Here is a 26543-nt window from a genome sequence, read left to right on the forward strand (position 1 = left end):
TCCCTTAGTGTTGGCCTGTACTTCAAAGAAGTAGATGCCAAACAAGAGCGGTCCCAGGACTGAACCCTGAGGTACTCCACTTATCACTTGTCTGAAGCTGGATTTGGAGTCAGCTACTTTTACATTGTGGATTCTGTCAGTAAGCCAGTTGGCAACCCATCGAGTGACAGGGATTAATGCCCAGCTTAGTAAGTTTATCTATGATTCCAGAGTGAGGGATGGTGTCGAAGGCCTTGGCAAGGTCCAGATAGGCTGTGTGGACCACCTTACCTCGTTCACAGTTTTGGAGACTGATTTGAAGAAGTCAGTCAGGTTCAGGAGACAGGATCGGCCCTTCACGAACCCAAACTGGGTGGGGTCCAGTGTTTGAAGGTTACCAATGTCTTTGTTTATAAGTTCCATGATAATACGTTCCATGGCCTTGCAGATCAGGCTCATCAGACTAATGGGGTGGTAGTTTCCAGGATCCAAGGTGGGTCCCCCCATATGGAGTAGTATAACTGTAGCTGTGTGCCACTCAGTGGGCACAAAGCCTGAGGTGAGGCTATGATTAAACATGACACTTAGGTGAGGTGTCAGTTAATTTTGTAGTTCATGTAGTACACAGCCCAGGATGTTGTCTGGTCCCATGCATGCCGTATTCTTAGCTTTGGAGAGTGCAGTTTTTACCTGTGTGGCCATTATTACTGGAATTTGGCAATCTTTTGGTATTGAGATGGGCTGTTTAGGGGGTGATAAGGGGATGAAGTTGCCACTGAATCAATCTGCCAGGATATTGGCAATGTCCTTAGGATCAGTATATTTAATGCCATTCTGTTGTAGCTCAGAGCAGATCTGAGCATTGCCATTTAGATTCTTGACATAGTTATAGAATTCCTTGTGGTTGTCTTTGGAATCTTTGGCAATTTTATTTTCGTAACTAGCTTTGGAGGATTTTATGAGGGATATCTCAGCTTCTTACTGAGACTGTTAAGGGAGTTTTTTGCATCCTGGGATTTTTTCTCTTTTCTGCAACAGTTTCTTCCTTTTGTTGTAAAGTTTGTTTATGGCAGAGGACCACCAGATTGGCTTCCTTTTTTGGAGGAGAGCATATTGGTTCTATTTGGGATGGCACGATTCATGCACAAGTGGATGTCCTCGTACAGTGCCTTAGTGTAGGATTCAGCAGTTGAACTTTCAGTTCCCGTCTGCATGGCTGTCATGAAGTCTGTCAGTTCTGACTTCAGCAGCATGAAGTTGGCTTTGGGGAAGTTTTTTAAGGAGGTTTCCTTACTGGGGGGGGGTGGGGGAGGGATGTGGATGTCAAGGGTGATTAGCTTATGGTCAGACCTGACCAACGAGGGGGTGACCATAGGTGTTGAGCTTAGATTTCCCATGTTGGTAATGACCAGTTCTAGGATATTGGAGCTCATGGTGAGACTATGGATTAGTTGATCCGGGGCATTGGAATTTATGAATTCTAAGAACCGTTGGGCAAAGGTGTTGGCACATGAGTAGTTTTCCCAGTTAATGGCAGGGTAGTTGAAATCACCCATTATTAGGGTGTTTGGTTGTATCTTAATATTTTCCAGTATGTTTTGAAAGGTGTAGTGAGAATCTTGGGGTATGCTGGGGGATTTGTAGCAAGCTACAATTTGGATTGCAGTCTTACCTAGTGTTAGTTGCACATGGAAAATTTCAGATGCATTGTGTTGGGCAACTAGCCTAGTGGTGTGAATATCCTTGGTGAATATGGACACTCCTCCACCTTTAGTCTTTCAGTCCTGGTTTGGTGGCCGAAAACTGTGGTAATAGTTGTAGACTGGTATTGCAGAGGTGCTCTCTGGAGCCTTGAACCAGGTCTCAGTTACTACACAGATATCAATGTTCTCCATTTTTAAGAGTGCCTTGAGACAGTACATTTTGAGGTTTACACTTCTAGCACCGAGTAGCATTACCTTCAAATTTTGCATGTTTGTACCTGTTAAGGGTGGTGGTTTTGTCCTTTGAACTTTGCCTAAAAAAGGCACTATAGGGGTGGCAAGAGCCTTAGCCAGTAATCTGAATCCCAGGGGTGACAGGTGCAAACCATCTCTGGCAAAGCATCATGGTCTGTCGAACATGTCATCCCAGGCAGACAGATACTGGATTCCCTTTGAATGACACCAGAAGCTTAGCTAATTGTTGAAGTCAATCATGTTGTCCTTATACTGTGGTATCATTCTGGGCAAAGGCAGGATCACTCATGGCTAGGGTCATACATGCCTGGGCCACATGATCTGAGAGCTCTTCCATGTCTGTTTTCATGTAGTCCAAGGAGGTATGTCTCAAGTCATTCACTCCTGCATGGACAATGACTCCTATACATATTGTTTAATCAGATTAGTAGATTAAAGAAGTACTTAACTAGATTAGGATTTTTATTTTGCATAAAATACGTAGAGAAGGTGAAGCTTACTCTTCAAGGGTTAGCTTGATATTTTGGGTAGTGGCCTTTTTTTAGCCTTAGGGCTGTGAAAAGAAGTCACCATTAGGGATAAAAGTGCAAAGTTGTTCGATGGGTAATGTATTTTTTTAATTGCTTGACTGAGCTTTGCTGTTTAAAAAAGATGCAGAATATAGTCCAAGTATGTGACACAGTAGTATAATGACTGGTATTGCTGCATCAGAGCAAGATTTCCTCCAATTCCATGCTTTATGTTCATTAGCAAGCAAGGCACTTAAATTCCTACCCTTGAGCACACCACTTCTTCTCATCTGCAGAGACCAATTCACTCTTCTTTTCTGGTTCTAATCCCAGATGCTACACACTAATGTGAGAATCATTTAATGTACATTGAGGATCACAGTGAATTCAGGCAAACACAACATTAGTGGAAAGTTATAAAGATGCAAACCTGATACAGTACTCTCCAAACTTTGGCATAACAATTGCAACATAGTTGTGTGCTGCAGCTGATATAGACATACAGTTATATAATCTGTACAATGATATCATCTCCATAAATAAGCCCATTACATCACTTGATTCTGCCACTACAACATCAGAGGATGTCAGGCCATCAGACAGATACCACTTCCAGGACTCCTGCCTACTAATTTACTACCTGCCAAGACAAACTCTGTAATTGACAGTGGCATGTTAGCCCAGCAGATCCAGTTTGTTACGACATGCATGGCGCATGTGAGGTCCATTGTAACACAAGTAGTGTCTGAAGAGTACTTATCTGTGTCTGGTCTGCGTATCATCTGATTTCCTGATTCCCTTGCTATTACTTGTAAGTTCCACATATGGGATGGTCAGTGAGACTGCTACCAGCAGACTGAGGAAATGCTGAGAGGAACAAAATATCTGGCTTGGAGGGATTTAATTATAATTATAGGGTCATAATTTCATAGGTGTATACTAGGCTAATGGCCCTGGAGCCTTTGCAAGCCTAGCCCCAAAAAATTGCCCAGGCACCGTGCCACCCGATGTTAATTCACAATGCCCCTATCCAGTAGGGCAACTGGAGTGATCCCTGGAGTGAACTTTCTGTTACCCATCCACTCGTCACGATTTCTTTTGAAGAGGGCCAGTGAGGTGCTCTGCTTGACATGAATGGGAAGCTTATTCCAGAGTATGGGCAGTCTTTGGGAGATGAACCTGTCCCTCCAGCATGCCACATAGAAGGATTTCCTGACTGTTGTGGTGATGTGGTTATCGAAGGTGAGACCACTGTCAACCTGTGTCCTTAAGTCTCTCATCACACTTTTGGTGTTTAGTGTACTGCCACCTATGTGGTAATTCATGGGTACATGGTTTTTCCCAAAGGGGATAACTATACATGCAGTTCATTTTCCCTATATAGTAACAATTGCATGTCTGACAAGTAGCAAGATAGACCATTTGTGGTCCTGCGGTTAGCGCTGATGTTGAAAGAATATACCCTGCCTGTGATAGGATGAACAAAATTAATGGCCCCATTGATGTAATGGCATACCTTACATGACCCACATGGTCTAGTGCCTTACCTCACTTCAATCAGCTGTTTGTCATGTCTGCCCTCATTACACAGTAAGTCTTTCAAGTTCTTATTCCTCCTGAAGCCAAAAATAGGTTCTTTCCCCACAACTTTCCCGATCCTCTCATCAGAAAGTAAGGTTTTCCAATTTTGTCTAACTATGTTGCATATCTCATGTATACTGTTACTATATGTGAACATAAGTCTCATTTTACCACTCTGTATCTGTCCACTGTTCACTGCAGGAACCCTCCCTGCATCATGTTTCAACCACAGACACATTCTATCCTTCCAGAAATCTCTATTGGTCTGTATAATCCCCTGGACTTTCTGCCTATTGTAACTCCTTTCTATAAAATTACCTTCCAAACATCTCTCTTCCAATTCAAAATGACCTTCCTCTGTGCATAGTCTAGATACGCTCCCTAGCTGTCCAGTAATAATGTTATCAAAAGTGAGCCTAGGGTGCATGTTGCCCTGTGTTAATGTACTATTCTTCCAGCATTCTTTTCTATATAGGGTTGTCTTGAACCACTCTCTCATTTTGGATCACCCCGACATCCAAGAAATCTATCTCTGTGCTGGAAAAACTCACCAAAAATCTAAGAAATGTTGTAGCTGATTCTAAATAGTTAACAAAATCAAACAGCTCTGTTTCTTCCCCTTTCCACAAAAAAATATCATTCACGAAATGCCTATATAGGCATAACTTGTCCCTCCATTTGTTGTGGGTCCCCATCACATACTTGTTCTCCCATTGTGACAGTACCAGGTTAGCATAGGTATTCGCACAGGTGGTGCCCATCACTACCCCCTGTATCTGCTGGTAGAAACTTCCTATGCAGATGAATACATTGTTTTCTAAAACTATACCCAGAAGATTCCAATCAACTCTATTCTGCCCTTCTCCATCAAATTCAGTTCTGCCAGCATTCGAGAGACTGCATCTATGTCATAATCATTACTTATTATGGTAAAAAGACTTTTCACATCTAGTGTCTCCATAATATAATGCCCTTCCTCACTTGCTCCTATACTCTCTCTCAATGATAGGTTAATAGGTTTATACTAGGCTATCTGCCCTAAGGCATTTATAAGCCTAGCCCAAAGTTATGTGGCTTACGCCACCCCTTATGTTAGAAATAATGTGCCCATTAGTTTGTTGTGCCTCTGTCCAGCAGTGACACAGAGATGATTTCCGGGGTAAACCTACGATCTCCCATCCACCGGTCAAGATTTCTCTTGAACAGAGCCAGCGAGGTGCTCTGCCTCACATGGGCCGGGATTTTATTCCACAGCATGGGGAGTCTCTGGATGATAAATCTATCCCTCCAGCACGTCCTATTTATATCCGTGCTAAGGTTTAAGTCACTTGCTCTAGTGGTTCTGGTGGATTTGGATTTTTTGAGGTGGAGCATGTCCATTAATTCCGGGTTGATCATGGCCTTGTATGTCAGGCACAGGTCACCTCTGAGCAGACGGACCTCTTTCAAGGAGTTCAGACAAAGTCTCAACATACACTCTAATCAAATGGAAATGTTTCTTTCACCAGTCATTAGTTTGGTTAAGGACCTCTTGGAGGATGTCCACATCATTAAGGGAATTTATGACAGTGCCCAGCTTGCAGTCATCTGCAAACTTGGTCAGCCACAGACTACTGGTTTTGGCTTGCACCTCAGAAAAGTATATCCTAAACAGACCAATCCTTGGGGTGCACTGCTTGTTATGGGTTTACTACTAGTGGTGGCTTCCCCTATTTTGACTGAGTGGGTTCTATCAGTAAGCCAGTTAGCTACCCATCTGCTAAAATATGGGTTGATGCCTAGCTGGGAGAGTTTATCTATTATGCCCAAGTGGGGAACAGTGTCAATGGCTTTGGCTTGGTCAAGGTAGGTGGTGTGCACTGTCTTGCCTTCATCCATGGCTTTGGTGACTGTTTTAAAGGAGGCAAGCAAGTTTAGCAGGCATGATCTCCCTTTGACAAAACTGTGTGGGATCAAGCATTTGGAGGTTGCCAATGTCCTTGTTTATAAAGTCCATGATAAGGCGTACCATGGCCTTGCAGCTCAGGCTAGATAGGCTGATGGGCCTATAATTGGCTGGATCAGTGGACGCTCCACCTTTGTGCAGAGGGATGACAGTGGCTGTCCTCCATTCTACTGGGATGAAGCCAGTGCACAGGCTTTAGTTGAATAGGGTGCCTATGGTGCTGACAGCTCTTGCATGACTTCATGTAGGACACAGCCAGGGATGTTGTCAGGTCCCATGGAGGCAGTATTATTTACCTTTCAGAGGGCATTAATAAACTGCTCCCTTGTGATGAGGGGAGGGGGCAGGTGATGGGGATGTCCTGGTTTACTGATAGGGGGGATGGGGTGGTGAAGTTTTCACTGAACTTGTCTGCCAGAAGGTTGGCTATATCTATTGCATTTGCATATGTGGTGTTCTTGACCACAAATTCAGAGCAGAGTTGGGAGTTACCTGTGTGGATGTATGCAAAGAAGGCCTTGTGATTTTACTTAGAGGATATGGCCAATTTGGACTCAAAATTATCCTTAGAGGATTTCACCAGTGAACTTATTTGCTTGTTCAAATAAAGAGATTACTTCCAACTTGGAATCTGCTCCTTCTAGGTCCTGGACAGCAATTTTTTTCCTTTTATTATAGAGTCTGTTTATTGCTGCTGTCCACCAGACAGGTTTACTCTTCCTTGAGGAAGATGATTTGGTCCTGTCAGGTATTCCTGAGTTCATGTAGCTATATAGGTGCTCATATCATTTTTTGGTGTAGGCTTGGACATTAGTGCTTGATTCAGCTGAAGGGATGGTGGCTGTGAAGCTGCTTATACCTCTCAAGAGGTTGTAGTCAGCTTTGGAAAAGTGGCTACTCATGTTGGTCAGTACCAGGTCCAGGATATTTTCACCTCTTGTTGGAGTGTCGATCAACTGATCCAATGCATTGGCACTGATGAAGTTGAGTAATCTCTGGGCATTTGTGTTTGAGCTAGAATAGTTCTTCCACTCTATGGTTAGGTAGTTAAAGTCACATAGGATCAGGATAGAGGGTTAAATCTTGACAGATTCAAGTAAGTCCAGATAGGTAGAGTGGGCCTCCTGAGTCATGGTTGGGGGTCTGTAGCTAGCTATGATTTGAATAGTTGATTTGGCAATAGTTAACTGCACCTGGAGTGTCTTCCATGCATCATACTGTGACAAGCCTGGAGGTGTGTATGTCTTTGATAAATATTGAAACTCCACCTCCTTTGGCTTTGTAGGCCTCTGTTTAGAGTCTGAAAGTATGGTAGGACAAGTAACCTATTAAGGCTGGGGTGCTCTCTGCAGCTTTGAACCAGGTTTCAGTGATTGCACAAATGTCAGCATCTTCCAGGGTGAGGAATGCTTGCAATGAGTGCAGTTTCATGTTAAGACTCCTAGTGTTTAGCAGCATGACCTTTAAATTTCATTTAGAAGAATTTTCACGTTAGTAATTTTGTCCTCATGACTTTGCCTAAAAAGGCACGATGGGGGAGGCAAGAGCCTTTGCCAGAAGCCTGAAGTCCAGGGAAGACAGATGAAGGTCATCTCTGGCAAAGCATCGTGGTCTGTCAAGCATGTTCTCCTAGGCTGTCAGGTACTGGATCCCCTTGGAATGACACCAGAAACTAAGCTAATTGTTAAAGTCAATCATTTTCTCTTTGTACTGAGGCATCATTCTGGGTGAAGGTAGGACGCTGCTTAAGGCTAGGGACATACCTGCCTGTGACACATATTCAACGAGCTCAATCATGTTACTCTTCATATAGTTCAGAGATGTGCATCTCAAGTCATTCACACCAACATGGACTATGACTGATTCTAGAACCTGACAAGCAACTTATCGTGACTTTCCCCTTGTCTAGTCTGGTGAGGGGTACATCTGTGTGTCTCACTATAGAGTCTCCTATGACTAGTATGTTGAGTTTGTGGCTGGGCCTTAGAGACTGTGAGACACAGGCATGTGTACTATGTGTGGTGCTTGTTGTGGTGGGTTGTGATGTGTGTGTGTGTGTGTGTGTGCTTTTGTCTCAGAGGTCTCTTTTGTTTAGGTATGTTTTTGTTGGGAACCTCCACATATATAGGAATGTCCATAAACATAAACAAAAAAGTCTCCGTGGGTTCCCAAAGAGTCTTGCAGTCAAAAGTAGTATCAAAGCACAGAAAATATACTGTAAGACTCACCACATCTTAAAATAAAATATATATTTTTTTAACTATTGTCTGTCATTGAAACCAGTCCTGGATTCTAGACCTTATAAATGATGGTCTACTGCCCTTTTCAAGGTTTTAATACAATATTTAGTATGCCATTTCTTAGTTTTAATCTTGCTGGAATTTTGCTTGTTGCTCATAATGTCAGTTACATATAGTTATTTGTGTGTAGGATGAATGTAAATATATATGTCAAAAATATAAATATATATGTCAGATGTACGTATATATATATATATATATATATATATATATATAGATATATATAGATATATATAGATATATATATATACACATTTTTACATCATTTAGTGATTTTCTATATATATGTATGTTACTTAGAACTGTGGCTTCATATATATACATTTTTAGAATTACGTTTTATTTTTCTAAATAGGTAATAAATAGCTATAAAAAGTTTTATAAATTCATATAATTCAGACATATTTTTAAAAGAAATTATGGTATATATGAAATGATAGATTTTATAACATGTGTCTCAAGACATTTGTTTAATATATATTCATATTTAATATACTTCCTGTTATAACAGAGTATAATATCAATAGACTCATTTTGAATAGGAGTTCTACGTTGCCCTTTTATTTTAAGATGTTTCTTAATTGATAGATTGATTACTTAATTGTTTAATGATTTAATCATGATTTAAGTTTTTGTATAAAAGATAGCAATGATTTAGTATGTTTAAGATCTGAAGAAGCGTGCTTCTAGTACGTGAAAGCGCTTATCTACTGTTATTAAAGGAAGTTTTACAATTTTATTCTGCCTTTACGTTCATTTGGTGAGTCTTACAGTATATTTTCTGTGCTATATATAGGAATGTACTGAACGGATGTGAGTGTTCTTAGGTATGCTTTTGTTGAGAAGCTCCTCATATGTAGGAATGTATTGTACATGTATGGGTTTTCTTAGAGGTGTGGTGCTTGTGGTGTTTGTGCAGACAACCTTCTCAGTGCCAATTATAATTACCTTTATTTTTAAAATTAATATTTTTTGTTTGTTCTCTCCACTGTAACTGTTTATGTACTGCATACCACTGTAAAAACATGTCTCTTGTAATTTGTGTGTATACTGATCATGTCTAAATAACTAAATGTGTCTGTAATTTTTCTTTGTGGAGCTTTTCTCCCCAGGCCTCTGCTGAAAAAGGGCATTTTTAGCTCAGTCAGACACCCCCGGTTAACAAATGTAAAATAAAAATAAATAAAAATAAATAAAACTGTGATTGAAACAGCAAGAATTACAGGTTCTTAATGTAATTGCATCTTTCACATATTGTGTTCCTAGGTAGTAGAAGTAGAGGGCTGTCTGTGTACATGAGGCAGTTGCTACACTGTCTCAGGATGCCCATATCAACAAGACTAGCAGGAGAAACCACAGGAAATTGTCCGTCCATGGTTGTCAGAATCTGTGGAAGAGAGGTATGAATAGTAGAGTGGGTACTATCAGAACAGAGTACCTATAGGTATGAGTAGGGCTGGATAAAATCACAGTAGTTGTAAGGGAGGGTGTCAGTTACACAGGAGTGCTGGTAAGGGAAAAATGCAACTGACATACCTCACAATGGGTTAAAACAGCACAGTGGCAGTGTGCAAAGAGCAAAAAAGGGCAACACCTTGCAAACACATGGTATAAATACCAGAAAAGATGGAAGAATCTAGAAGCTCAAATTACTACCCAGTACTGCTAGCCCCTGCTCTTTCAACCAATCACTCATGCTACAGAAGGTCAGGCAACCCTATTACTCTCGCTAACAGCGAAAACAAGACACTACTAGGAGAAGATGGCTGCCAGAAACACAGGATACCCAACAAGCAATGCAACCAGGCCTGAATAGCAGCTATTATACCTGACTAGAACACAGAAACCTCACAATAAATGCACAGAAAAGCACAGATAGAGCACTCACAAACAGAAAATACAACTCTCAGTATGAAAAAAAAAAAAACAGTTTACATTTAAGTAATTCAATAAAATGCATTTACAGTAATGAAACACTAGCAATGAAAATACAGTTAAAACAGTATAAAACAGTACAAAATGCAGTGAAACAGTAAACAAATCTTTATAACAGTGCAAAATGTAGTAGATTAGCAGTATATCACAACTATAGGTGTTAAGAAGTTCAATTCAATGAAATAAATGTAAGAAAACATGTATTCTGCTCTTGGAGCCTCAGGGAATTTCTGCTTTGTCACAGTGATGAATCACCACTCCTCAGCTTGGTAAAAAAAAAAGCACAGCCCCCTGCAGACACAGGTTTTAAATACCAGAAAAGATGGATGAATCTAGATGCTCGATTTACTATACAGTCCTTCTAGCCCCTGCACTTTTATGCACCTATGAAGTATAGTCAAATTATCAGTAAATAATATCACTATGAAATGAGGTTATAAGGAGACTGAACGTTTTTAACAGATAAATTCTCTGGGAAAAAATTTGTATGAGTGGTCCATTTTTTGTGCCTTTAAAATCATGTTTGCTTCCTTCTCTAACAGTTGTGCAAACTTTTTGCAATGTTAGGAAGGCAGGAGCTGCTAGAGATGTCTGATGTTTTTTTAATGCTGTTCCATGACTGATTTTGAATGTCCTTATGTCAAAGGAGTTCCCAGGTAGACAGAAGTAGTTTATTTTCACTTTTTCTGACATGAACAGATAAGCTTAGAGAGAAAGGTAGTATTAAAATAAGTTAACACCCCTTTAAGGGTAACAGGTGAATAGGTAGTGACTACTCTGTATAAGCAGTAGTTTATTGAGTTGTTTTGGCAAGTGGCTGACATTCTTGCCCTAGCAATGCAGCGGTGCCATGAGAGATGGTTATGTATAAAGAATACAATACTAGTAAGCAATTTTTAATAGGTCTAAGTAAAATAACTGCAACACATCTGTTATTTGGTGGTCTTGTCAGGATTCATTCATACAAATTATCATCTGCAGAACTCATGTCCATTCACATTAGCAGGGAAATAATTTGAGAAAATAAGTAAATATGTAGATGAAACAAACCATGTATTTTCCAAATGTCTTGTTTCTCTCATAAGTGTAATTCCAGTTCTTAACTTCATAGCTACACATTCTGATGTGTCTCCAAAAATGGTCATGGCATAGTATAACTGTAAGTAAGTATTGCAGAATTTCAGATGTTTACCTTCATTAAAGCTAAGAATATTGATGAGTTTTATTTACGCAGAATGGTGAAAAATATACTAGAGCAAAATCATTTGTAGACAATGATGTATTTATTCCACTAACATTTTGCTATTGTATAAGATCTATAAATGCAATTTTTTTTAAATGGTGACCTTACTGTTAATGATTAATAGTAAATGGCCTTAGTCAGACTTCTCTAACTGCTATAGCAGGATGATTATAAAGAAATTAATTTACTCCAAATCTGGCCAAGAAAAGCTGACAGCAGAGCATTAACTAGTGAGGAATGGATGGATATATTCAGCCTTTTGTTGAGGAATGTTTTTATAATATTTAATTCTATAAATACAATAAGAAATGAGCCATGGTAGAGTCCTCAATGTCATACCATAAACCTCCTGTGGGGTTTGACTTTACTGGCCTGAATGTACCCATAAGGACTCCAAAGAAGTAAACAGTAAAAAGTAATAGACATTTACAACCCCTGTAGCTAGCTAACACTGTTTGTCTTTCAGTCGTCATTTGCATATATCCCATAGGTCTCCATTACAAGAGATTTAAGGTATAACACAGTAAGAACTCTAGCTTGGTTTGGCTGGGTGTGACAATTTAACTATTTGGTTTGGATGTTGGCTTGAACATTTTGCAGCCACTTAATATTTGTGGACAGCAGGCTTGAATTTAAGCTATGCATTTCTAGCATATAGACAAATAATCCACTTATGCGCTTATGAGATTATTAAAATGGCCAAAAGATGTATGTCAGCAGCTAGTAGGGTTTGTCTTTACTGGCCTAAATGTACCCATAAAGACTAAAAAGTAAAGAGTCTCTATTACAGAAGGCTTAAGCAATCGCACACATAATGTCCTTGTCACCTTCTTACCCTTTGTATTTAATTTTTTAAATGGTGATAGCAAAGATGCTACAATACTTTGGCATGTTCTCTTTTGTTTGCATGGATTTTTCTTCCACAATCCAAAGACATGCAGCAGTAAATAGGTGATGTCTAAATTGCCCATAGGTGGGTATACGTGTTTGTGTGTGTGATATGGAAGAAAGGCCTGGCAATCTACTTTTGTCCTCTTCGTTCCATGCACCCTCTCCATTTCGACTAGTAAACTGTGAAAATGGTGATAAACATTGACAGAGTTGCTCCAGAAGTCATTTGTGACTCCTTAAATTTGAATTCATGAAATTCAGGAAGAAAAGGCTGTTGATGGACATCGCTATCTCAAACAAATCGTTGACCCATTAAAAAAAAAAAAAAAAAAAAAAAAATCAAAACACAGAATAAAGTAGGGGGCTTCCCCCCACCCCCCCTGATGCAGGGGGCTGTGCCCCCTATACCCACCCTACTTAAATATACCAACTCCGAAATCGCACCATAGTGAAATGGCAAAGTCCCAAAAATGGCCTAGTGATTTTTTTTCCCTAGGAAAAAAATCACTGTTCCGTGCTTTTGGTATTTTGCCATTTCGCGTAATAACATTCGACTAAACAACGTTCGCAATTCATTGCATTCGCTAAAATAATAGGGACCTTATATATATATATATATATATATATATATATATATATATATATATATATATATATATATATATATATATACACTCACACACACACACACACACACACACACATATATATATATATATATATATATATATATATATATATATATATATATATGGATTCACTTCATAATCTCGAAATAATGAAATATCAAATTTCAATATCACAAAACTATGAAGTCGAATACCCTAAACACACCGAACATACACAAACCCGACACCCAAAATAGCAAATCTACAAAATCCCAAAAAACATACATCACACACTACAAAACACATACATACACGAACGTACATATCTCCCAACACTTCCCTACAACAAACATAACACACGCACACAACCAAACACATACACATCCCTACCCTTGGTATACGCAGAGGGGCTGCACCCCCCACCCCTCCTACTTATATATGCTAACTCCGAGGTCGCCCAACACTGCAAAACCCACACAACCCAGCACCGCACATTCCACACACCCCCACACAAACACACATCACATACACACAAACACCAGCACTCCCAACACTAACACATTCACACTGCACAACACCTACCCTAACCCACACCTCAAACATCCTAATACACTCAAACACAGAGAAACCCTCCCCCAAACCCTAAAAATGTACACTTACCTAACGCGCTATCCGTACCGCTGGTTTGACATTCTGCATTCAACATTTCTGGGTTCACGGTTTCCATCCATTCAACTTTACAGGCTCAAAATTTTAAAATTCGATATTTGAGATACATATATATATATATATATATATATATATATATATATATATATATATATATATACGTAATATGACCAAGAAAAACATATTATGTTTATATTTTTTTATATTTAACAAAAGTGAATAATACTCTTCTTTAAATGTTCAATGTCAAACATCTGCTAAATGCATATGTGTCTTTTATTTTGTAACTGCTGCCTTTATTTCATATAAAAGGAATCTAATTGGAATATGTATTTGACCTCCTTTTTGACTAAACCCAGTTGAACAAATCTGTAAGCAAAAGCAGAATAAAACAAACTTTAAAATAAAATAAGTACAAAAATAATATACATATACATTTCTGTACAATAAGTTGAGTTTCTTGTCGATACTAAATATTTTAATACAAAACATAATACCAGTGTAGTATGAATTCAAAATTCAGTCTGCAGTTTTATAAAATGATTACTATTTTATACATATACCCTGTATTTTTCAGAAAATTTGGAAAATATTGATTTCACATATTTTTATACACAGATGTCAAGTTCTTGCAAATTATATAAATAAAACAATACAATCCCCCTAATGAAAACAAGTGGGTAAATAGAGTATGTTAGGGTTTCGACATATAGGCTAACTTGTAATCTAGAAGTAGGCCTCTGTTCTTGACTCAAGTCTTAGATGGACAGAAGCAAAGAGGAGTATTTGTGAAATATACAGTAAAAGATCTGATAAGTTATTTAATTAAATAATTAGTAGGATGAGGTGGTACAGTAAAGGAAGAAAGGCCATTTTCACACTAGGGTAAGGTGGATTATAGAAATAGCAAAAATAAGAAGATATATAGAAAAGCAGTTCTACTACTGAGATAACATATACAAATGAAATGTACGAAACAAGGTAGCACACATAACTCAGTCGATTCAGTATCAAGAGTCTGAACCATGGACTTGTACTTTCCAACTGTCTCTGTAGCCAGCTTTGTTGAAATGGGTATCGTGGGGCAATACTGCAACAGTCTGTTTACTGACAACCACCTACTAGTTAAATACACTTACATAGTGTGTGAGAGATATAATTGTATGATAACTCTGGAGGTGAAGCTCATATAAGATTACTACAATCAGCAAACAGATTGTCAATGACAGACACAACAAAACACTATGCATATATCACTCAGTGCAGACCAAACACATAGGCCTACTTTTGCTGAGGCTCTTAAAAGTAACTTACATAAACCAAAAATGTCCCCGAAATGAGCAGCATTTTACTGTCAGCAGCAATGATACCACAATACAAACAAAAGATTAAATATTCCAACAACTGGTTTATCTTCTGGTGTCAGTTAAAGGGATCCAGTATAGATCAGCCTGTATGGAGATGGCTGACACTCCAAACTGCTTCACTAGAAATCACATGCACCCCATGGCTTTAATATGTCGGTCAAAACCTTGTCCACCCTCTAGCTGCCTTTTTAGACAATGCCAGTCTCCAAAATCATCAAACATAACAAAACAGAATCCAGACAACATAAAATGTTTGATGCTCAGTGGTAGGAGCCTTAACAGGAAACTCCATTCATTACAGGCTCTAATTACTCTGGAATACATTGATATATGCATTGGCCAGGAGACTTGGTTCAAGCCCATAGAGAACACATATCAGAGTAAGCCTTCAATGCTTACCATGCATTCAGGTCCAATGCAATAGATGAGAGTACTAAAGGCCGAGCATCTAGATTTGAAAGCATCTCCTCCAGAGTTATTAGATAGGATAATGACCTGCAACTCATCTACTTCCAATTTACCATTAACAAAACCATGTATCACATTATAGTCAACTATAGGACCCCCTCTATGCCCCCTTTGGCCCATACCTCTTACTTGATGAGTATGGATTTCCTATGTATTGAGACATTTTACTAGGGGACTTCAACTGCTTCTCTGTAGATTGAGATCCTTATACATCCGGTAACGTATGCTAAGAGATTTCTAGACTTTATTAATACAAACTCACTGGACAAAATCCTTGTCTTGGTCTTTACCAATCTGAGACAGCTCTGTTCTGTCCAGTTATATCTTCCTCCCTTGTCAAACCTGACCATAAATCAGTCACATGAGACTGAAGCTAGAGGCACTTTCCAATAACTCAGTGTTCAGAGATTATGCTAAGGCTAATATACTTAAACTGAGTGATGACCTAAATCCAGTGTCCTCTCCCAAACTGATGACTCCATTACATATGCTGTATCCTTTACTGTCAAATTAAATGATCATGTAAATAGATACATAGAGGCATCAGTCACTCCAAAGTAAATACAAGGCCAAATTTAAATATAAACTCATATTGTACAACCTATATATAAACAGGTTCTAAAACAGGAGAAAATATCATTGCACATCAAAATAAATCCAACTCCCAGCATGCAAAAATACTCTTGCTAAATTTAACAGGGAAGTCTGTCCCTGATCACACCAAACAAAGCCATATAAGAGGTAAAAATAGCCAACCACTCTAAAGACAACCACAAGGTCTTCTGCAACTATGCTAGAAATTTCAGAAATAATGTCCAGCACTGGACAGAACTAGTAATAAATGATAACACATTCTCAGACCCAGGGGATATAGCTAATATACTAGTGGATACATTTAGTTCAAACTTCACCCACTCAATATTCATAGATCACATGCCACCATCTATGCCACACACACACACACACACACACACACACACACACACACACACACACACACACACACACACACACACACAGTCTCCAATGAACAAGTTATAAAGGCCTTATCCAAAGCAAAGTACACTGCTTCTATGGGGGCAGATAACATACCAGGATTTCTACTGGCTAACCTGAAGCAGGGCCTGTGAACCCCCAACCCTCTCCTTCCCTCACACAGATTATTCTATATCAGCCTTCAAACAGATGACTGTTGGACAGAGTCATTGTCCTGCAAAAGGGTGGGGCATCAACTGACCCACATAATTATAGCCCCATAAGTCTGAAGAGCATCATTTTTAAGGCTTACAGAGAGGATTATTATTGCAGAATTAATAAGCAAGGACAAAGGCAACTTGCAAACCTTTGACCCAAGCCATTTTGTCAGAGGCAGATCCTGGCTACCAAACCTCATTGGCTTCTTCAAGAAATGGATGAAAGGAAAATCACTACACACTGTGTATTTGGATCTCACTAAGACATTCAACACCATTCCACACTCGGGTATTGTTAATGAAGTATTTCAGCTAAAGGTCAATCTCCACATAACTCAATGGATAGCAAATAGGCTTATAAATAGAACCCAGGAAATAAGGGGGAGGTGGCTCAATTTCCTCTAAAATACCTGTCGCCAGTGGTGTACCACAGGGCTCTGTCCTTAGTCCACTTTTCAATGGCATTTACTTCTCGAAGATCAAAGCTAACATTAAGATATTATGGCTCACAAAGTTTGGTGATGATTGTAAACTAGGTGACAGCATTAATGCTCCAGAGGACAGCAAGATCCTATATGAGGGACTTTTTCATATGAATAGCTGGTGTCAAACTCATGGACTTTAACTATATGCCAGAAAATGTATATTAGCATCCTTCAGCAAGTACATCTTCTGCAACTACTACATTGACAACAGTTGTTGGGGACCTGGGAATCTTTATAGAAAGCAAACTGGCCTTTAATTACCACATATCCACTATTGTTTGAAAGTTATATTTTTCATTGTGCAGCTTATTAGTAAGGGTATGCTGTCCTCATCCAGAGATGTGAACATTCCACTGTACTCTGCACTTATTAGCCTGATCATTTAGTATAATGCCACTTTTAGCATGCGGTGTCCCAACAAGTGAAATAACTTGAACACCCTCAGCATTTTCTCACCAAGAAAATCAAGAGTCTAAATCATACGAACTACACTGATTACCTCAACAACCTGTCCCAATTTTTGTATGATACGGTTTTCTGAGTGTTGACCTTTTCCTCACAAACAGATCCTATATTCTTTAACCTGCTGCACATCCACAAACCCAATGTGGCATAAACACCGCTCAGGAGATCTTAATCTCTGCTGCAATGTAAATAGCTCTGAAAACCTACTGCACATCCACAAGCCCCATAAATACCCACTCAGGAGATCTTAATCTCTGCTGCAACATACACAGAACATGTTGAAGGGATAGCTGCGCATCACAGAGAATTAGTTTTCTTTGGAATTTTCTTCCTCTGCAAACAAAACAAAGTACTTTTCATACTCTAGTCAAATGTTATCCTAATGAATGTAAGGAAAACAGCTAAATAATTTCTGGAGTAGCACCCTTGTTTCTTATGGGTAACATGTCACTGCTCTGCCTGCTATGAGTAATTCATATTCAAATTACAAAGGTTAAATCCTCTTGCAAATGCACGGCTAGGCTTCTAACAATCCTTTGGGAACAGTAGCCTAGTAAGAAATTATGAAGCAAAGCATATCTGACTAGTAATGATGTCACAGTATATTCTAGCATAACCTAAATACCACAAGAGTAAAGAGAGAGAGAGAGACAGAGAGAGAGGCATCTCAGAAACTGTTGGCTTATTATTTTCACACTGGTTTTTGAGTGATTTTTTCCTATATTCAGAGATTGCCTGGCACTGCCTTGCACATGTTTTTGTCATTAAGAAGGGCAACTCGGTTTATTAATTAATTAATTAATTAATTAATTAATTAATTAATTAATTTGTTTATTTATTTGTCCAAACATACTGACAAGGAATGGTGAATTTAGTAAGCATTAAATGAATGTTGATAAATGTGATGTCACGCTATACTGAAGCATAAAGAAGAACCATGCAAGAGTATCATGACAAACTGGGGGCATTTATCAGCTGTAAAAACACCAGCATATTATTGCAGCAAACAACTTGATGCATGTTCATTCTAAGTGATCATAATTGAATGATCCTCATAGAGAGATGCGCACTTAAAATTTAGTAATAAAGATATATATAGATATTATGGGTGGTAAGTAGTATTTTCAATTTATGAAGCATTTACTCCAATGTTCTTTTATTTATAATATGATAGCTTGCATAACCCCATTACTAGCATGTGCAATTTGTAGGCTACTAGTAAATAAAATGCCTGCCTAATTATTCAACAAAGAAATAATACAATAAAGTATATTTTAAAATTAATAAGATGCAGTGATACAGTAACATTACTTCCATAACATATGAATTATAAAGGCTGTTACCAAGGAACACAAATCACAACCGTGCCTTAACTTTAACATACATTCATTTTTTTCTGTTGGATTATAAATAAAGCAGACTCTTGTAAAACTGAGTGCAAGTTATTCTGCCACTATGTAAAAGAAAAGCAATATAGTAAAGTATTAATGAGGGGGATTAGCAGTGAAGGTGGAACTAGCAACTTACAGAGTCTGCATTTTATTTATGAATATCAGTGCACATTAATGGATGGTTAGTACAGAGTCCTGACTGATTCATAAGGATTCTTTCACAATGGAGCAAGACAATGTGTGGACTATATATATGCAAACCACCACACTCTCAAACATATGTAATTCAGCATACAAGAACCACTTATGTACCTGCTGGTCCCAAAGGGTGGCGTTAGGGACAGCAACACCATACTGCACAATGGTGCTACACTTGTTATTGCAGTGATCCTCCCTCCCTGCTATAACATTGCTCAACATACAGTGCTGAGAAACACACTAGTGTTGTTAAAAGCAGTGGAGTTCTTTGTGATAAAGAGATGCTAATGAGCTACCACTAATATGACTCGGCATAGCATTAGATTCTCTCGTTACCATAGATCAATGACCCCAGTCTGTTAATATCTACTGAGTGAAACATTTTTTGGAATCATTATGAGGGATGACATTCATCTTAGTAGGATAACTAAAGTTATTAAGTAGCTACACTTAGTTATATAGTGAAGTCAAATGTAACTTATAGAGCTATTTGTAATTTCTGCTTAGTGTAACACTGACATACAGCTCTGAAGCCCTCCCAATACAGCTTACAGGACTACATAGTACACAGTCATGTTCTAAGTGCTATGGCACACCACTGAATTAAATGTGGTTGTGTGACATATGCCACCACTGGTAACCCGTAATTAATGTGCCTGAATCTCAGTAGCATACTTGACATTCTACACATCATGTTTGTCTGCAACAGCCCAGTATGTCTACAAATGCCAGGGCTCATTCATCATGCTGGTCTGCACCAGCACACTATGTGTACAAATGCCAGCGCAAATTCACACAGAAGATTAACAATTGCTTATAGGAGAATCCCCTATCTATATTGACACCACAGCAAAAGATTTCATAGGCAAAGAAAATACTAAATTAATACGCTTCCAGATGTGATTTTCTTTACTGAAACAACAGTTTCTGTGGGCAATCATTGCATATTTTATGGGTAAAGAGGTGAGAACAATAGAAAAATGTAATGAAATCCTTATTTAAGTTGAACAAATAAATGAAGATGAGTGGGCAACAAATACAAAATATTTTTTCCAAACTCTGTACCTTTACTTCCCATGACATTACATTACATTTGCATGATATGTAATGTTATGAGCATGTGCAGTGCAAATCTCACAATCTGTAGGCTGATTCACATGTTAATCTAACAGTACATATACTAAGCATGTTGTGTATTTATGCTGTAGATTCCCAAGTTGTACTTTCATACGTGAGCCCATGATAATATGCTACAGTCAGTTTCAGTTTTCTCAGATCTACCCTAGAAAGCTTAATTTATTTAGAAACACTTCATACCTGTTTCATCTATTTTTATAGGTCCTAATCCTGGCAGCTGGACAGATGAATCACTTTCATCCGCTACACGGACTTCTGGGCAAGTCTGAAAAAAGAAATGAATAAATAAAATACAGTTCGGTGTAGATGCTGAAATGAGTTGTACCTACATCAGCAAACCAGGCATAAGGTGAGCATGTATTGTGTACTCATTGTAAGTAATATTGCATTTACTAAAGTGTTATCATTTCAGTAAACTGAAATCTAAATTTCAACCACATATGACAAACGATCAATGACTTTTCTGAGGCCTGCTCTTGGGTGTAGAGGCCTGCAGCCTCACTTACCATATCTGGGTGTAACTTTCAGTTACTGATGAATCTAGTTTCTGTTTTGGTTAATTAGACAAAAGCAATCAGCATATTCATCTAGATCAAAACTCTTCTAGAAAAAATTAGAACAACTGACAAGATACAATACCAGCACCCTCATCAACAATAACAAATAACTTTACTCAGATGACCTCACTTTTGCTAAAGAGTGTAGACATTATCTGCTGTCTACCTCACAACAGATTACTTGCAACTTTCTTGGCTTAAGCACTTTTAATCAACCTCACAGCAATACTAGCTATCCACAGCATTACCCCTGTCTTCCTTTGTAGCTATCTTTCACTTTTCTCCAATTTCAATAAAGGAGACTAAAGAGCACCTACTGAAATTGAACTCTGCATGCACCAGCTTCAGTGAGTTATATCCCACCTTCCTAAGGCTTGCAGCCAAAAATAGCAACACCAGTCATTCATATATTTAACCTGTCACTCACTACTTGCATAGTCCCACCCATCCCTTTGTATCTGCATCTTCAGATCACAAGAGCTACAGATGAATGTCCAATCTCTGCCCATTACTATTATATTACAACTGCCGTTATATAAACATGTATGTCTTGCTATGCGACCAGCAATATGACTTTTGTAGTTCTTTCAACACTGTCACAGTCCTTATCTCAGCCATAGACTCCATCTGTTGCAATAAGAATTAAGGTCTCATTTCTGCTGGCCTTTGAAACAGGAAATAATGCACTACTCCTTAAACTTCACAAACTAAGCTTTGGAGAGACCATTATACAATGGTTTTGAAGCAATCTTTATGGCTGGACCTTCTAAATCTTCAGTAAAGTGTCTTCTGTGGAACTGGATACCCCAAGACTTAGCACTCATTCCCCCCTTCATTTCTTTATGTGTCATCTTCTTATGCATCTATATTGCTTCAATATTGCAACGCACTCTGATGATATGTTCCTCTCCGAACTGAATAAATCTCATTGTGATCTGAAATGAAAACTCCAAACAAACTTCGCAGCTCTTTGCAAATGGTCTTTTTGAAGTAAGTTCCTTATTAATGCTAAGAAAATCAATGCAATGATCTTTTCAACTTCTCATAAATTAGCTGCCCTCCCTCCTCCCTAATTAAAAGATATATAAGGAAATATCATCCCTAAAGTTACTGAACTTGGGACTGGGACTAGCTCCATCTCTCACCTTCAATATTCATGCAGGCAAAATCACACACAAGGTGTTTTCCTTAATTATAGCTGTGATGCAAGACAACACACATTCTCTCACCATCTGTTCTTTCAGCTATGGCTAGAAACATTGTAACTCCCAGACATGAATATGGACTAATATTGATGGTACTTAATTCCTCCGACAATAATTACAGGCTACAAACATCCAAGAATGTTGTTGTTGTGTCTTTCGGCTTTTCCCGGTTAGGAGTCGCCACAGCGGAACTCCGGTCCGCTAACGATTGGCAGTTGATTTTTACGTGCTGAGTTGCTAGCCCTAACACACAACCTTCAACGAAGGTATGCCCATTCATGCATGTCTCCACGCAGAAGATGCTCTAGCTGAGAGTCAAACCGGTCAAACATCCAAAAATAAGATTTGCAAATTTATGCTACTGGCAGATCCACTCATTTGCCATTATAATTTTTTACAGGATAGAAAGTGTCTTGTCAATTCTAAATACAGTTAGTTTATTGTTAGATTCTATGTTCTGCAAGTTTTTATTTTTTAAACCAAGCTGCTTCTTTCCTCTGAAGGTGTAGCGTCCTTTTAGTGATTACAACTACACTTTGAAAAGCAGCCAAATGATATCTTCCCCCTTAACCTTCCGTACTACTAAATTGCTAAGTGTGTGAAAGAGCCTTGTCAGGCTGGGAAAAGCAATTTGGTGTTACCTACATAGAGACATAAAAAAAACAGGAAAACATAAGTGCATTTAAGTAATTACTCAATGAAGATCTCCTGCAAGAAACAGTTGTGCTTGTTGTCATGGCACTTGTTAGCTATATGTTACAAAAAGCAAGATTTCTGTTCTGGACAAGAGAATGTAAACACTTGCTGAGCGGGATTGTCATATAATGTCTTTGCTCATATGTAAAGGATTTTAAACCAGATGTAAACAACATCTGTCCAAAACTATGTATATATCTCTATAGCTTAACTGTTATATGAAATGCTTGTAGAAATCAAATCTGTTTGACTTTTTTGCATGGTCAACTTTTTCACCCCTTTTATTTCCTTACATTTAACCTGTTTAATTAATAAATTTCACTGCTCCTTCAGCTTGGGTAATGGATGAAATAGGTCAACAGACACCTCCACTTACCTGGCAAACAAATAATAAATAAATAAACATATAAGCAAATAAATGAAATATATGGTAATTTAGTTTTACATGATATCGGTATGTTGCTGTGCCTGTTTTCAAGACTGAAAGATTCAAAGAAACTTTATTGTCATTTAGGACCACACAAGTGCAGCCTAAACAAAATTACAAATGTCAGCTCATGAGAGAAATGCAGTGCAAATAATATGGCTACAGCAGTATCAGAGAATAACATAAGAAAGAAGATAACACATATGACATGCAAGAGGTATTTCACATGACATAAACACACTCAGTACCCATTATCCAGTGATAAATAATAAATAAATACCCACCACTAAACCCATAGATATATATATATATATATATATATATATATATATATATATATGTACATATATATATATATATATATATATATATATATATATAAAACAGTCAACAGTATATAATATTGTGAGAAACAATAGCCTCTTAAACTGTTTGTTAGTTTTGTTCAGTATCAGTTGACTGCCTCTGCTTCCATGTTAATAGCTAGTGCTCACTTGCTCATTGTTCTAAATGTCAAGCAAACTGCATAGCCTTCCCCAAAATCTCTAAATATCGAACTCCCAACATAACCTAAATCCTCACTCACTAACCCTAAACATAAAACTACCCCTCACTATTTAAATACATTTCCCAGTCCCTCCCAGCTGTAAACTTCCTCCTGCTCCTTAAAAACAAATTCCCTGGTCATTCCCTAAACATAAGTTCCCTAATCATTCCCTAACACAAAACTCCACCAACTCCTCACTAAATCAAAATCCCCCAAACAACACTATAAAACTAAATTAGCCAACCACTCTCTAAACCTACATTCCCTCCTGCTATGTAGCCTTAAACCCACATTTTACTCCCTAAACCAAACTTCCCTGATTGCTCCCTAAATTGAAACTCCCCATCACTCCCTTACCTTAAATTTGCCTCCCTCTATGTAACCCCAAACTTCTGCGCCATTATCTTAACTAAATTTCATTGATTACTTTAACTCCCATTTTACTCCTTTAACTTAACCTTTCCTCCTGCTACCTAAACTTAAATTCCCTGATGACTGGCTAACCTAATCCAAAAACCTGCTCTCTAACCCAAGCCTAAATACCACTGTAAGCTTCTAAACCAGTAGCTAAATTCCCACCCTCTCCCACTCCTTCCTTATGGCTGCTGCATTTGCCTTACTCAAACTTGTCAATTTCTTCAGGTGGCTCATTCAGTCTGTCTGAACAGTTGCCCAATCACATAGTCACGTTCAAGGGTCAGCACAGCCCATACAAACTGCAAGGCCTTTCAGTTCCCAGCTGAGAGAATGTGCTCTCTCAGCAGCCAGGACTTTCATCACTTGGTCTACATTCTTCGCTAGATATTATTTTAACAATACTCATCCCAACTCCATTTTTTTGACATTTTTCACAGCGATTTTTCAGCATTCTGTCTATAATTGAACTGTGTAATTATTTTTTCCAAACCAAATATGAGATGATATTTTTGGATAGAATGGTGAAATGACACTTGGATCAATCATAAGGAAAATAAGGAGGGGCAGTTTGTTAATATACACACAGATATGTGTGTGTGTGTGTGTGTGTGTGTGTGTGTGTGTGTGTGTGTGTGTGTGTGTGTGTGTGTGTGTGTGTGTGTGTGTGTGTAAGTATATAGCTATATATCATTAGATTTTCATATATATATATATATATATATATATATATATATATATATATATATATATATTATATATCTATATATGTGTGTGCGTGTGTATGTGTGTGTGTATATATATATATGTCTATAGATATCTATCTATCTATATATATATATATATATATATATATATATATATGTGTGTGTGTGTGTATATGGGTCTACTTTAATTTACCGAAATCTCAGTTGACCGACACGCGGAAGAGGGAGACGAAATGACCGACAGGTAAGTTTACCAAAAAGGTGATGTGCCGACAGCGGATAGAGCGACAAGGGTAACGTGTGAGCGCGTCTCGGTAAGTGTGCGATAGTGACGGAGTTAGGAGCGGTCAGGTAAGTGTGCGTTGTTGTGGGATTTTGGGTTAGGGTGTGGGATAGGTGAGTGTGTGGTAGTGTCGGAGGTAGGGAGGTAGGGTTTGGGTAAGGTAAGTGTGTGATAGTGACGGAGTTTCGTTTAGGGATGGGTTAAATGACTTAGGTTTGGAGTGTGGATAGGGTGAGTGTGCAATAGTGACGGGCATTTTGTTTTGTGGTGGGTTAAGTGAGTTAGGGTTAGGGTGCAGGTAGGGTGAGTGTGCGATAGTGACGGGCATTTTGTTTTGGGGTGGGTTAAGTGAGTTAGGGTTAGGGTGCGGGTAGGGTAACTGTGCGGTAGTGTCGGACCTTAGGGTTAGGGTTTGGGTTAGGGTTAGTGGATATGTGATTGTGTATGATGTGTAGTTTACGTTGTTTGTGTTGGTGTAATTGTGTTCGATTTTGTGAATTGTCGGTGTTGTGTGGTTTCGGTCATTAGGGTTCGGTGTTTTGTGTGTCGGTGAAGTGTGGTGTCGGTAAGGTAAAGTAGACCCATATATATATATATATATATATATATATATATATATATATATATATATATATATATATATATATATATAGGTCTACCTGATAATGCTGAAAGCTGGAAACGCCGACGATGACAACATTGACACCGGAAGACCGACAGTGGAGATGACTGACAGTTGAAAATCCAAATGCTGACAACAACGGCATGTCAAATGAGTGCTAGTGTATAAGTATGCGGTAGTGACGGACATCAGGGTTAGGGTGGGGGTAAGGTAAGTGTGCGATAGTGATGGACTTTAGGGTTAGGGTGCGAGTAAGGTAAGTGTGCGATAGTGATGGACTTTAGGGTTAGGGGCAGATTAAGTGAGTTAGGGTTAGGGTGCGGGTCAGCTGAGTGTGCGATAGTGACAGACATTAGGGTTAGGGCAGGTTACGTTAGTTAAGGTTAGGGCGCGGGTTAGGTGAGTGTGCGATAGTGACAGACATTAGGGTTAGGGTTTATGTTAAGGTTAGTGCATAGATAGTTGTGTATGTAAGGTTTAGTGTAGGTTTGTAAGGTTTTTGGTGTGCTTGTGTTGTGTGTGTGCTTTTTGGACAGGGGATTTGTTTTGTTTGTTTACTGTCAGGACTGTGGTTTGTCGGGCATGTGAAGTTTTTGAACTTTCGGTTTTGTGGTGTTGGTGATGTCTTTGTCGGTGTTTTTGCGTGTCGGTGTTCTCAGGTAGACCCATATATAGATATATATATTGTTTCAAAGTCTGTTTTTTAGTCTATACCTTTATAGATACCATGTAATAATAATCATTAGAATCACAAATAGTGCCC

At 38.5% G+C, this 26543-nt stretch overlaps 1 protein-coding gene across 1 annotated transcript in view; it reads right to left on the minus strand.

Moving 5' to 3' along the window:
- The window catches only part of LOC122814033 (uromodulin-like), a 391951-nt gene that overhangs the window by 101829 nt on the left and 263579 nt on the right, over positions 1 to 26543 (minus strand). The window contains exon 7 of the mRNA XM_044086624.1: positions 20503 to 20587. Within this exon, the coding sequence (XP_043942559.1) occupies positions 20503 to 20587 (85 nt within the window). The remainder of the gene's footprint in view (positions 1 to 20502; positions 20588 to 26543) is intronic.

Source organism: Protopterus annectens, chromosome 1.part1 (genome assembly GCF_019279795.1).
Source record: "Protopterus annectens isolate FY-2018-M chromosome 1.part1, PAN1.0, whole genome shotgun sequence".
In the NCBI taxonomy this organism is placed as follows: Eukaryota; Metazoa; Chordata; order Ceratodontiformes; family Protopteridae; genus Protopterus; species Protopterus annectens.